The 14,587-nt window shown below is 32.4% G+C and overlaps 2 protein-coding genes across 2 annotated transcripts; one reads left to right on the top strand and one right to left on the bottom strand.

Annotated features, from left to right (window-relative positions):
- Nucleotides 1-781: 781 nt before the first annotated feature.
- LOC100785229 (long chain acyl-CoA synthetase 6, peroxisomal) lies at nucleotides 782-9,496 on the top strand. The gene is made up of 23 exons (XM_003535610.5): nucleotides 782-1,014; nucleotides 2,170-2,230; nucleotides 2,325-2,402; nucleotides 2,543-2,614; nucleotides 2,716-2,797; nucleotides 2,887-2,992; nucleotides 3,089-3,165; nucleotides 3,932-3,976; nucleotides 4,064-4,150; nucleotides 4,390-4,479; nucleotides 4,616-4,695; nucleotides 4,792-4,885; nucleotides 5,489-5,577; nucleotides 5,672-5,760; nucleotides 6,172-6,301; nucleotides 6,416-6,534; nucleotides 6,880-7,003; nucleotides 7,090-7,176; nucleotides 7,557-7,660; nucleotides 7,742-7,827; nucleotides 8,797-8,883; nucleotides 8,979-9,065; nucleotides 9,159-9,496. Exons 1-23 carry the CDS (start codon nucleotides 894-896, stop codon nucleotides 9,252-9,254), a joined length of 2,091 nt encoding a protein of 696 aa, XP_003535658.1. The 5' UTR covers nucleotides 782-893; the 3' UTR covers nucleotides 9,255-9,496.
- Nucleotides 9,497-10,114: 618 nt separating this feature from the next.
- Nucleotides 10,115-12,412, bottom strand: LOC100784694 (mavicyanin). The gene is made up of 2 exons (XM_006590152.4): nucleotides 11,967-12,412; nucleotides 10,115-10,747 (listed from the first exon to the last, which is right to left on the bottom strand). The coding sequence occupies exons 1-2, from the start codon at nucleotides 12,133-12,135 to the stop codon at nucleotides 10,359-10,361; spliced, it is 558 nt and encodes a 185-aa protein (XP_006590215.1). The 5' UTR covers nucleotides 12,136-12,412; the 3' UTR covers nucleotides 10,115-10,358.
- Between the last annotated feature and the right edge of the window lie 2,175 nt (nucleotides 12,413-14,587).

Below are 14,587 nucleotides of genomic sequence, written 5' to 3'. Positions count from 1 at the left end.
AAAAGTTAAGTAGATTATTTGTTATTTCTAAAACGATTAACAAATGAAATTTTAATAATTTTTTAAAATTAATTATTAATAAATTTAATATAATTTATTAAATCAATTAAATTCTTTATTTTTTTATGAGTAATTCTTTAACTTTTGTAAAGTGATTAAAAAGGTTTTTGTAAGTAATGAAAAGAAAAAAAGCATAAAAAGTAGCTGATGGTTTATTTGATCCGGATTCTTTATCCTGTGTGTATATACAAGTAATGGGTGTGCTTTTCAATGATTGCGGGATAGCTAAGTCAGCATTATTCTAAATGATAAAGGAAAATAATGCACTTTATACTGTTAATTAATCATAGCCATTATTTTAGTTAATGTCCACCAATGAAAAAATGTTTTTATTTTTATTTAATTATGAAAACATATATCTGATTTTATTTCCTTCCGAGAAAGTGAGAGCGAGAAAAAGACACTTTCACAACCAAAACGATATAAGATAGTAGATAAACTTCATCTCTTCAATCGTTTTTTTTTTTATATATATATCATCGTTTTCTTTTCTTTCCACCCTTAAAAACACCCCAATCAAACATTAAAAAAATAAACAAATATAACCACACAAGAAAGAAATTTTAGTATTTTAAATATTTAGCAAATTTTAACATTTACTATATTTTTAAAAATTAAAATTGTAACTCATTAAAATATTCATTTTAAAAAATAAGTAAGTGCATATTAATATTTGTAAGTATTAAGAAATAAAAGAAAATATTGAAAAAAGTTGTGGTAACGTTGTTGTGCGTGCGGTTCATCATCCACAATTCCACATCCTGATAACTATACAACACAAGCACGAACACTCCCTTACCAAAACGGCACTTGTTTATTGTCGTTTAGATCCCATGGATCACACGCCTGCTGCGCAACGTCGTCTCAAAGCCATTCACGCCCACCTCACCGCCACCGCCGATGAATCTCCCTCCCACCTCCGATCCAATCCCACCGCCGGCGAGTTCTTCTCCGGTACTCCCTCCCTCATGTTGCACTTACGTATCTCACTTTGGAAAGTTGCACGATAGTGACGTTAAACTTTTCTCTCTTTCTGTTGGATCATGTTCCCTGTGCCTTTTTTTTTGCTTGTGATTAGAAGTGAGTTGTCGCTTTTGAATTTGAGATTGGAGAAAAACAAACAGCCAGTACGGATTGGAGGAGAAGATTCGTTTTGTCTCACTTTTTGCTAGGGACACTTAAAAAAAAACTCATAGCTCATTGGAGGGTTTTATGAATGAGTATAATCATGTCTAGTTATTTGTTATCTTCGATTCCTGTGCATTTCGGAACCATTCCTTCTTTTTTCATATGTATAGAAAGAGAAAAAAAATTGAAGGCATTGATAGAGTGGTAGCCTTTTTTTTTTTTTGGAATTAAAATTGTTTGGAATGAAGAAATAATTACGTTAGGCTAAAGTATGGGGGGGAGTTTTTGGTTGTAATAAATGTTTTGGTGAAACGACTATTGAGTGACACTCAAAATTGGACAAACCTGAATGGTTAATGTTTCAGTTCCTAGTTTCCACTTCATTATCTGGTTCTGGGGGCTTCTTTATTTTTTTTTTAAATTTTTTATTTGGTTCAATTATTTTCTCGGAAGCTGGGTGAAGGTTGAATAGTGTAGTGCAGACTGCAGAAATTTTAGCTCCTGATGCATGGATACTTATCATGCATGATGAGTCTTGACTTCCTGCATTCGAGGTATGTGATCTGGGCCAATCACATTTTGTACTTAATTGTTAATTAACTGTGATAATTACATGTTAATTAATGATGTGATTGGCCTAGTGCTCTCTGAATTTTATTCAGATTCATTTTACATTTTTTGGAGGCAATGATAGGAGCTAAGACTCAAATCAGAATGCTATTTGTCATTATTTGGTAACACATTTTGTTTCTCAAAGGTGATTATTCATAAAACTGACATTTGTTCACTGTCAATCATATCACTCAAAGATGACTATATTCATAATACTGACATTTGTTCAACCTTCCTCACAACTTAGGAATTTTTTCTATCCATTGACTATTGAATATTTTCATATGCCTTGCTTATTAGTATTATTACATTACCTTCTTGTAATTTCTTTGTTTGATATCATTAGCTTTGATCTTTACTTCTGGGCAGAACAAGGGTATAGTGTTGTACTCCCAGAGAAATTACAAACAGGAAAGTGGAACGTTTACAGGTATACCTCTTCCAATGTTCTTGATCTTGATTTTTATACATCATTCTGGGGCTAAATTTATGAGTATGATATTATTTTTAATTCTTTCTGGCAGATCTGTACGATCTCCTCTGCAGCTGGTGACCAAGTTTCCTAATCATCCTGAAATTGGTACCCTGCACGATAATTTTGTGTGAGCATCACTCCTTTTTCTGTGCAGAATTTAGCTTTGAACTTCATAAGATTGACAAGTAATCCCAATCAACAGTATTTTAATAAAAAAACAATGCGTAAGAAATTGATATGTATTTTGTCAAACTCTGTTAATAATAGGCGCTCAGTTGACACCTTTCGAGACTACAAATATCTGGGAACACGTGTCCGTGTTGATGGAACTGTTGGGGAGTAAGCAGCTCAATTGTCAACCTATGACACTTTCTGTGCCTTCTTTGTTTTTTCATTCAAATTTACTTAGCATCCTTCTCATTATTCCTTCACTTTTTAAGGTACAAATGGATAACATATGGAGAAGCAGGTACGGCCCGGTCAGCAATAGGTTCTGGTTTGATTTATCATGGAATCGAAAAGGTGAATGCTAGATTGTAGTTTCATGGTTGATTATTATTTTATTTTTTACAAAGTATCATGTAACCATTGGTTTACATGCTCATTTTTAGGGCTCCAGTATTGGGTTGTATTTTATTAACAGACCTGAGTGGCTCATTGTTGATCATGCTTGCTCTTCATACTCATTTGTATCAGTGCCTCTGTATGATACTCTTGGTACGCTGTCTATAATTTATCAGGAAATTTCTTTTCTTACATGTCTACCTTGGCCTTACCTTCTGATTTAACAGCAAGAAATTGCTTGTTCTGTAGGTCCTGATGCTGTTAAGTATATTGTTAGTCATGCTGCTGTGCAAGTTATATTTTGTGTACCTCAAACATTAAATTTAGTAAGTATATGTGAGCTTCTTCATATTATAGCATATCCCTTCTGTTAACTTTATAATGAATATTGTAGAATCATTAGTACCCATTTTGATGACTTAGTGTGAGTTTGACGGATTTCAATGTGCAAATACTCTGCATTGAGTATACTTGTTGGCTTTTGGACCATGTGTGTGTGAGATATTAAGCTAATCCAAACACGCACTAAGATGATTAACTTCTGTAGATCAATCAGATTTGCTAAAACAAAGAAGCTAAAGGCATGTTTGAATATTGTTTTTAAGAAACAGTTTTCTATTTTTAAAAACATAAAAAAACTTGTCAATCCTGTCCATTCCTTTTTAAAAAACAGGTCCTAAATAATTGCTTTTTCAGCAACCCCCTCCACTTGTTAGTAGTCAATAACATCTGTAGAATGGGAATGTAAGAATTTTTATCCCAATTTCCTATTCACCCAAGGAGTCAAGTTCCAGCGATTACAGGTTAATGTTTCAGTTAAAAGCTTTTTAAGTTTAATTTTATATTATGTTTTGTTCATGGTATACACAATTACTGAATATATGTTATGAGGATGATAACCTTTTATTTTTGGAGGATATATTTTTTTTTATCCTCATTGTGATTGGCATAAACTAATTAGTTATCCAGTCATGAAATGAAATGTAGCCATGATCATAACCACTTTAGTTTAGTTTATGTTGTTAGCATATTATATATAACTTCCGGTCTTCTTTTGCAAAAACTTATATATCATGTCACCTGCAATTACAGTTGCTGAGCTACTTGTCTGATATTCCAACTGTACGTCTAATTGTGGTATGTGTGAATTTATGGCTTATGTTTGAAATTAAATGTTCATTTACAATGTAAGTCATGTCATGCTGATTTGTAGTTAGTATGTAGGTAGTTGGAGGTATGGATGATCAAATTCCATTAGTTCCATCATCAACTGGAGTTCAGGTTATTACATATTCAAAGCTACTTAATCAGGTAATCTTATTTTTTTCTGTGTCAAATATTGTTGATTTTATGGAGCAATACATAGTGTGTTCATATGATATTATCTGCTTCCCTGAATTAGTAAAGAAATGTCACTTCTGTGGTGCTCTTTCTATCTATCTATTGTGGTGTATAAGTTTTAAGTTCATTTTGTAAATGGTGTTGCTATTGATTTGATCTGCTGCTATTTCTTATGTTTGTTAGCTCATTACTTGCGTGGTTTTGATTAGGGACGCAGCAACCTTCAGCTCTTCTGTCCACCAAAACCTGATGACATTGCAACCATTTGCTATACAAGTGGTACAACTGGAACCCCAAAAGTGTGTAGGATCCTGTAGACTTATGGTTTACTTTTCCTTGGTGATATATTTTTCCCCTAAAATGTTTTTTTTTTTGCTTATAGTAGCTACATAAAGCATTTCTTTTTCATGTTTCTACTCAACAAATTCTGCTCAGGGTGCTATCTTGACCCATGGAAACTTTATTGCAAGTGTTGCTGGGAGTACTAGGGATCAGAAATTCGGCCCTTCTGATGTGTGAGTTCTTTATGATTGTATACAATGTTCATTGCCATTTTTTTGGCTGTGACAGTTTATTCTAATTTCTTCAACTTAATTTCTTTTAATTTTCAGTTATATATCCTATCTCCCTTTGGCACACATTTATGAGCGAGCAAACCAGGTCATGACAGTACATTTTGGCATTGCAGTGGGATTCTACCAGGGGGTGTGTCTTTGACAAATTAAATTTATTTCTTTCTCTTTCATTTGGTTAATGTGTACTCATTTGAATGAGCTTATGCTTTTATGAAAAATTAATGTGTTGTAATATTAGTGCTGCTTTAGACTTGTATTGCATGGATATGGTGATTAACTGAATGTAGCTACCTAGTGTTTAAAAAAGATTGAAATAAAGACGTCTCTTACTAGCATAAGAAGTCAATATAATATAATATTTTTTAGTTAAACGTATTTACATTTTCATACTTGCCATTTCATGAAATGCTGCATTGATCCATAAAAGGTTTCTGTCAAATAGCAGTCTTTTATTATAGTATTCTTGTGTTCCATTTATACATATGTATGTATGTATGTATGTATGTATGTATGCATGCATGATTATAATGCAGCCCAAAGTGTAGAATTTCTAAATAATAGCAACCTTTTCTGCTTGACTGTTATTTTGTCTTTTCTGGTTATGTAATTTACTTTAAAGCACTACCTTATATGATCTGTTTAAGGTAGATTTTATGATAGTTACTTTTGTTTCACTATATTTTGCAATATTATCAGATTGGCATAACATTTTCTTTTTAACATTCGTATGCAGGATAGTATGAAATTAATGGATGACATAGCTGCTCTAAGACCTACTGTCTTTTGTAGTGTTCCTCGGCTATATAACAGAATATATGCTGGGTAGAGTAACTATACATTTATATTGTACTTTATAGAACTGTTTGTTAGCTTCTTGTGTGTTCATTGTACCATTCAATTGGTTTTTTTTTTCCAGTATAATTAATGCTGTTAAAACATCTGGCGGTCTGAAGGAGAGACTATTTAATGCTGCCTACAATGCTAAAAGGCAGGCTTTATTGCATGGTAAGACATATTTACAATGATCTATCTTTCATTTATATAGTTATCTTACCTGATTTATTCATTATATTAGGACACTATAGTGCCCTAAATATTGATTCTAATTATATGCCAAACCTTGGCTGTTCCCCTATCCTCCATTCATTGATGGTTATAAACTCTCTGTTTATATGCAAGATTCTTGCCCTGCTCCATTTTTATTTCTCATAGTGGGTTCGCTGGGTTGAATCTTATTTTCAACAATAGTAGGATATCTGTTTTCCTAAATTTGTAGTTTGTCATTTAAATAGGCGGAAAAGTTCTCTTAGAATGATAGACATGTCTAAAAAATTGTAACTTATGATTTTGGCTTAAAATTTTAGTATCATAAAAGAGAAAACTTACTTTCAACATCCATATTTTCATTTGTTTCAGGGAAGAACCCATCTCCTATGTGGGACAGATTAGTTTTCAACAAGATAAAAGAGAAGCTTGGAGGACGAGTTCGGTTTATGGCATCAGGTGCCTCACCTTTATCACCTGATATCATGGAATTTTTAAAGATGTACGTTTTGCATAATATTAATGCATACATTAATAAAGAGAACAGTCCTCTTATTATTATCACTATTTTTAATCAGTTTTTCCTTGCTGAATAATATGTATACCTATTATGCAGTTGCTTTGGTTGTCGGGTGACTGAAGGATATGGAATGACAGAGAGTACTTGTATTATAAGTTTCATTGATGAGGGTGACAAACTTGGTGGTCATGTTGGCTCTCCTAATCTAGCCTGTGGTGAGTACTTCGTAAATCCACATCACATAGCTTGCAGTACATTCGTGATTAAACCTGCTTGATTATATTTTAGGTGATATGCCACGTACCAATCAACTTGATCATGAACTGTCCACATTTTAGAAAAAAAAAATAGTAGCAACATCCCATCATTTGTAGTTATTCAAAATGTTCTTCCCTTGCAGTGCATGGAACACTGTGTCTGATAATCCTAAAAAAGTGGATTTGAACATTTCTACTTCGCCCACTTTTTATGGAAGAATTTAAAAGATGAAGTTATATTTAATTTATGTCATCTGTAGCTTTCTTATGCCTAGTGCCAAGAGTTTTGTTCTTTTGTTTCAGAGATAAAACTTGTGGATGTTCCAGAAATGAACTATACATCTGATGATCAGCCCAATCCCCGTGGTGAAATTTGTGTCAGGGGTCCCATTGTTTTTCGGGGCTATCACAAAGATGAAGCCCAGACGTAATTACCTTTCCTGTTCTGTGCTTCTAATGAATGAAATTACCTTGCATGTTTAAAAGTAATTGAATTTCAATCAAATTGAGCAGGAGAGATGTCATTGATGAAGATGGATGGCTACATACTGGAGATATTGGGACGTGGTTACCTGGTGGTCGTCTCAAAATTATTGATAGGTAAGATAGCATCATTCTAATTAAACTATAATCTATATTTAATAAGAAACATGGCTTCTGAACTTACCACCCGTTATTAAATTGATTTCTGTTTAATATAATTCATCTGGCCACAAGTCTGTTCAATGAGTAGACACTAATGGGACTTTTGAGTGTGAAAGTGCTATCTCCTGTTGGTACTTGGTTCAGTGAGTACTGTTGCTGCAAGACTTATATAGCTGCATACTGCCTCCATTTAACTTTTATATATTAGTTTCAGTATAGTAAGATGTGCTTGAAACAATGACACCCCTAGTATCCTGTCTACTTTCTCAGCCCACTTTTTAAAACATTGACTGAATTTGTCAAGCATATTAATGAAAGATTACCATTTTGTTTAGGAAGAAGAATATCTTTAAGTTGGCACAAGGCGAGTACATTGCTCCTGAGAAGATTGAAAATGTATACGCCAAATGCAAATTTGTGGCGCAGTGCTTTGTATATGGTAAGGAAATAAATCATTCCCACAAATTCGGTGTGTGTGATCGTTTGTACTAGCTTGCTGATGCTTCTTTTTTGTTTGTAGGTGATAGCCTAAATTCTTCTTTGGTAGCTGTTGTCTCGGTGGATCATGATAACTTGAAAGCATGGGCTGCTTCAGAAGGAATAATGGTACTAAAAAGTTAATCTAGACAGTGCTTAAAAGTTAAAACTTAGTTTTACTTTGTGTTTTTTTTGGTAATCATATTATTGGTACAGAGTATATATCGGCTTTGCCGATGAATAATCTTTATCGGAGAACCTGGCTGGACACTTTTAGTGGGGTTCTCCCCTTTCAACCACGTTTTTTCCATCACAAGGCTCGAACCCGAGACCTTGCTTAAGGGGATCTAGTCTAGTACCACTCGAACCAACGATTTGTTGGTAGTTTTACTGTGTTTGAAAACTTGAAATGTGATTTTGAATCAGATTACTCTAAGGCTACTATATAGTTTGGAAAATAAGTATGATAAAGACTTGCTACTAATTTTGTGAAAACCAATTTGTAGTAGAAATTTAGCCTAGTAATTTAGAGCCTGCATCTACTTTTGGTTGCTGATAATTGTACCAGAAATAAGGTGAACATTTTCAATTGAGTTGAACTAACTTTTCTTTCACTATGAACATACAATTGAACTAACTTTTATTTGATTGGTGATCATTAAATGGAATAAAAACTACAAATATTGGATACGGTTTTATCCTAGATCAATTAAGGTCTTTATCACGGTCCTATATTTTTGCATAAATTTAAGTAACTAGCCTTTGTGGTTCTGTGCACCTATTTTAGCACATGTGGCTCTTTATTTGTATGACATCTCGTTTATAATTAGTCTTGGTAAATTACATAGTCACCCTTTGAGGTTTGACAAAATTTTACAAACTGTTTAAAACCTGGGAAGTTTTGATTATGTTAAATCTTAAAATTGGACTGGCCTGTGTAATTTTGAAATCAAGGAAGCAGAATCCTGTATTTTATATCAAAATTCAAGGGAGGTTCAAGAAATTTCATCATTCTATTTTGCTGCAAAGTTGGTGTTAATTTGTCACATCAGTCTGCAACGTTAACTGATACTCTATGTTTTGTGGGCATGGGTGCAGTATAATGATTTGGCACAACTTTGCAATGATTCAAAAGTAAGGGCAGCTGTCTTGGCTGAGATGGATGCTGCTGGACGAGACGCTCAGGTAAGTTATTCATTTTATGTTACACTTATTCGTACCTTATAATTTGGCCTCATCATCTTTATTAAATATTTGTATCTTTATTTGATACCCTGTAGCTTAGAGGTTTTGAATTCGTAAAAGCTGTCACTTTAGTGCTCGAACCATTTACGTTGGAAAATGGTCTGTTGACTCCGACATTCAAGGCAAGCTTTGAGTCTTAAGATGATCTGTTTTTCATTTTTAACCTGCAGTGTGGCAATAAATCATCTTTTGTGTATGTGCATGCAACTTTTCAGGTTAAGAGGCCTCAAGCGAAGGAATATTTTGCAAAAGCAATATCTGATATGTACAATGAGCTCTCAAGAACTGATGTTTCTCAGAAAACGTTGTGAAAATTGAGGGTCTCCACCCCATCCCCATTTACCAACCACAACATAAAAGAGAGAGGTAAACAAAGACTGTGACTCATACTCATCGTAAGCAACATAGCAGAAGCATCCAATGGGAACGATCTTGCAACTTATTATTTTAAAAAGCTTACGGTCCGTTAAGTTCAAGTTCACTTATGCCATTTTTATAATTTTTTCTTCTGAATGTTACTTTAGTTTTTAATTTAATATATTCATTTCTATTATTATTGTGAATCAATCAATAGTTCAATAGCTACCCATTCAATAGCATTTTGATATTTTTTTTTTCTTATATATGAATTATTTAGTAATTTAATTTTTAAGTACTAGAATTATTTAGTAAATTAAATTAAATTCGTTTAGTATTCTTGAAATATTAAAAAGAGCTAAATATACTTAAATTAGAAGTAACTGGAAACTAGGAATACAGGGACTTTTTTTTTGGTAAACAACAGGGAATGTTTTTCATGTTAGTGAGATGACATTGGCATGCATCAAAGTTTTTTTTTTCTTTTGTCAAAAACATGCCCGTTTTAAACAGATTTAAATAGTACGCTTTGTTGCGTTACTTGGTCCTCGCGAGGCTCCAACTGCAACAATAGGAGCTCTGTCGAGATCATAGATGTATACATTTATACCCTAACTTTACCTTTTTTTTGTTCAACAACAAAAGATCAAATTTTTGTTAGTTCCTTTTAAATCCCTTAAGCCCTCTTCCATACTATCAGATTTTCACTTAATCCCCCCTTCCCCCGATATTTATGAGTATGACAAAGACAATAGAATCATATTTATTTATTTATTTATTTCAACCCTTTAAAATCATAGATGCAAAGAAAAAATACACTCAAAATACTAAAATCTATTTTATTTATGGGATTGATATCTCTCGACCGATGTTTTTCCATACATATGTAACTAAACATACAAAACCATGTTTGGAGGAAAAATACATTGTAATATATCTAATAAATGTTTTCTTTGTCATTCAAATGGTTTACAAACGTGCCAACGATCTAGGCAAAAAGGAGTTGGAGAAATGCCCTTCATCAGTTTCAACACCCCCCCCCCCCCCCCCCCCCCCCCCTAAAAAAAAGAGTACATAAACCAAACTAAACAAAACACTGTCATATTAAAACCCACCGAACCAAAAGATCCCTTTAGAGAAATCAATGGGGTAGCATTGCTAGGAGAAGGTGCAGGCACAGTGGAGGTTTGAACTGTTGGAGAGGCCAAAGCTGAACCTGAAGGAGTAGGTGCCTCTGCAGAAATGCTGAGCACGTTAATATCAACCTTCTGTCCTGCTTGGCAGTGACCAGGGACGCCGCAGAAGAAGAAGTGGTGGCCATGATTGGTTATGTTGATGGAGTCTTTGCCAGTGGTGAAGGTAGCAATAGGGGATGATGCGTTGCATGTCTTGTAAATGGCATGTGTCACTCGCATCACATTATGGAATTTGGCATTGTATTCAAATACTGGACCAAAAAATAAATCACCAACCATTTGAGTTATGTTATGTTGCTACTACTAATAATCATAATTAAGTAAAGGCCATGCTCTATAATGATTTTTGGGTTGAATGTTTATGAAATATATACTATGTAATTGTCGGCGGTGAGGCCAACAATCTCATTGCATGTTGTTTTTGTCTCTTCATTCAAAAGAGCTCGTGCAGAGCAGCAGAGCACAAAAAGTTAATGCAAGTGGAAGTTGTGGGTCATGCTGGTTTACAACTCTAGTCATGAAACTGATGTGTAAAAGGCTCTTGTATAAGAATAAATACCATAAGAAAAAAAATAGTGTATAGATGAGTAAGAACCAAGAGTTTTATGTAGCCCCCCCCTAACCACATAGTTTTTCTTAATAATAAAGAGAAACAAGATTAAAAATAGAAATGCTTGCCATGGAAGTGCAATGGTGGGGTACTTGATGCAAAAACAAGAAAAGAAAGAATTAGAGTTTACAACCAAAGGGCATTGCTGAAATTTACTTGAAATCATAATCTTTTAGTTTCTAAAATATTAGGATGTGTTTGGTTTGCATTTTCATTTTTTGTTTTCATTTTTTGAAAACTGTTTTTATTTTCCAAAGATTAGAATTCTCAAAACATGTTTGGCTTGACTTCTTGTTTTTTGTTTTCATGAAATAAAAATACTGAAAATTTATGATGTATTGACTTCTTGCCTTTTTGTATTTTTAGATTTGCTTAAAATCAAATTCATTACCACTTAAATGAGATTTTTTTGTTTTCATTTTCTGATTAGTTCCTGTTTTCATTGTCACAGATTTTCATTAATGAGTCATGAACAATTATATAAGGAAATTTGACACCACACTTTAACTTAAAACTTTAAGGCTTAGGTTTATGAGTTTTCTCCTCACTTATATGATGCTCAACTTTTTCACTTTTACTCATATGTGAGACTTTACTTCACACTTATACTTCAACAATTAACACTCTTCTAGCTAGAAAAAGAAGAAGAAGGAATCAAAGAATCGCAACATGCTCAATTGATTTGAAAAACTGTTTGTTTTCTTATCATTCTGAGAATAGGATGCAGAATTGTCAAAAGGCTAGGACTTCTCCATTTTTACAAGATGATTTGAACTCATCTGCTAACAATGAACAAAAACCAACACAATTACATAGTAACATAAACAGACCATGCAAGCAATTAGAGTGAGAAAACTTACTGATAGTGTCACCAATTTGGAAGTTCTTGGTTGCAGCCCATTTCCTGTAGTCTATGGTGCCAAGGGTAGTCCAACCGGCAGAGTCTCCAACCTTGTATACAGCTGCAAATGAAACCTGCACAAATGCCATCACTATGAACAAAACCACAACTCTCTCTACCAAAGCCATGGTTTCAAGCCCTGCAGAAGTAAATTAGAGACCCTTCTTGTTGTTGTTTGTTTGTATCTTCTTTTCCTTTGGTTGGGGTCTTTATATATCCGTTTGACTAGCTGGCTTTGGATGTTGGAACTTGAAGAATGGCAAAGTGGATGAATAGGTCCCAGTCTTTTTCTTTAACTAATTGGTTTGTTTGATGAAAACTTAACACTAATTACAAAAGAGAAATAATGTGGCCCGCTGCATAATCTGATTAATCTCGTTAGCATAGTTGCGGTGGGTCTGAGTAATAAGTGCTCCACTTCTCCTACTTTGCTTTTTGTATCTTACTATGACTTATATGTCCGTCTAACTAACATTGAAAATGTAACTAAAATGGAGTAATTGTGCGAATTGTTTTAACGTTGCAAATCCAACAATCCGTTGTTCTTACGTAAATTGCATCGATCAGAAACTGAGAAAATATTAAAAACAAACACATTATATACTAAGTAGTTTTAACTTTGCTATGGATTAAAGTTTGAAAAGCATTTTTGCGAATGTACAATTATGAATTCCTACACGCAAATAGTGAAAATACTTTAAAATTTAGAACTAACTTTAATCCAAATTGCTTTAACACTTTTTTTAAAAGGATTTTATAAACCGTTTTCTGGAGGATAGTTGTTAAAAAAAAATAGAAGTTAAATTTTTAATATAATATTTAATGTTATTAAAAGCATTTTTTGATATTTGTAAAAATATTTTTAGTATTTGTCTTTATTTTGCCTTACTTTACTTTTGAAATGTTTAATATATATCAAGTAAATCCTTGATATTCTATGTCCTACTATTTTGGGTCTGTGTGCTACTGCACTTCATCTGCACAAAAACTTGTGGGTGCCGCGATGACTACTTTTGTATTTTCATTTGTAACAAATAATTGGTGAATGTCATAATAGATGGCAATCACCATTCACTGTTTCCATTTGATGTTCACATTACTTTGCACATCAGAGAAGCATTAAGCACACGATTTATACAACCTCAAATTGAAAGATACATATCTTTTTTGTGTATCAAATTCTGGCAGTAAGTTCTCCAATAAGACCAATACAAATAAGTTAAACTTTTTTGTTTAAATGCAGTTACATTTTATTGGCAGACTCGTGAGAATTCTATAAATTCAACTCGTAAATTCGTAAGAATCTACTTCATATAAAAATAATAACAAAATATTTATAAATAACAAACTAATTAAATATTTTAACAATATAATAAAGCAAAACAGTAAATTATAAAATTTAGAATATTTAAATAACCTAATAATAATACATCACTATTAGATAATAATTTGCAGACGTTATAGTAGTGGTAGATTATTCTATTGAAGGTTTGATGTTATTAAAGAACAAGTGTTTGATATTATTAGAGGTGAGAATTTTGTATTTAAGAATAACACACTAAATGAAGATATGTTATGTTGAATGCTAAATAGACAAAAAATAATATAAAAAATGACTTACATTTTGTTTAATTTTTTTAACTTGCTAACTTATTGACTCGATAATAAACTTAAGAATGTATCGAGTTTACTTATAATTTATAAAGTTTGTCTAGAGTCTACTAAAAAAGAGTTTACTCACGAGTCAACTCGAAGAGGACAAGTGAACTCGTAATAAATAGCGAGTTAACTCGAGAGTTTCATAACGTAACTATAATTACTATTATAAAAAACTCGTCACAATCACAGAATTAAAACTTTGACTTCAATCAAAATTAAGTTATACTTTACCTAAATTTCTCTACGCTGCTTGCCACCAATTATTAACACCAAATGTACCGAATTTGCAATTAACGTTTCATAATGTTAGTATTATTCATTCCCCTTGTATATTGCCTTCCTTGAGGGTTTTTTTCTTCCAACAAATGGCTTCATAAAGAACCCCCCATTCATATTTGGTGCAATGTAATAAAATACATCATGACTCCTATCACTGATCACTATACCAACCATGCGTCCAGCTTGATACTCGTTAATTTATTTGTTTGTTATTTTTCCAGTTCTAATCTGAAGCTATTGCATCAGAATCATTCTTAACATATACTATTCGTTGTTGCAGGAAAGAAAGAAGAAACACAAATAGCAAAAACAATTTAAACAAAAGATAAATACTCTCATTGTCCTTAATTATAAGATTTTAAAAAAAATATTAAAAAAATTTATTTGTTTCTTTTTATAAGATTATTTTCTAAATTTTAGATATATTAATTTTTTTTATATATATCTTTATTTAATTATTTTTTCTTCAAACATTAATAAAAACAAATAAGTATATAAAAAGAAAAATAATAATTTTAAAATTATAAAATAAATAATTGATAAATTTAATGTAATAATTATTTTTCATAAAAAACATGAATTAGTTGAAAGTTTCTTAAAATTAAGGAGAGAGTGATTAATATGTTAGTACCAGGCTTTTGC

This window comes from Glycine max, chromosome 10 (genome assembly GCF_000004515.6).
Source record: "Glycine max cultivar Williams 82 chromosome 10, Glycine_max_v4.0, whole genome shotgun sequence".
Taxonomy (NCBI): Eukaryota; Viridiplantae; Streptophyta; class Magnoliopsida; order Fabales; family Fabaceae; genus Glycine; species Glycine max.
This window is presented reverse-complemented; position numbering and strand designations above follow the sequence as displayed.

Bases quoted from the DNA above. Each gene is read 5' to 3' on its own strand.
- LOC100785229 (XM_003535610.5), top strand. From the start codon at position 894: ATGGATCACACGCCTGCTGCGCAACGTCGTCTCAAAGCCATTCACGCC. The intron at 2,231-2,324 runs GTATACCTCTTC...TCTTTCTGGCAG, and splicing joins GGAAAGTGGAACGTTTACAG to ATCTGTACGATCTCCTCTGC. The intron at 4,480-4,615 runs GTGTGTAGGATC...AATTCTGCTCAG, and splicing joins GTACAACTGGAACCCCAAAA to GGTGCTATCTTGACCCATGG.
- LOC100784694 (XM_006590152.4), bottom strand. From the start codon at position 12,135: ATGGCTTTGGTAGAGAGAGTTGTGGTTTTGTTCATAGTGATGGCATTT. The intron at 10,748-11,966 runs GTAAGTTTTCTC...TTTTTGGTCCAG, and splicing joins CCAAATTGGTGACACTATCA to TATTTGAATACAATGCCAAA.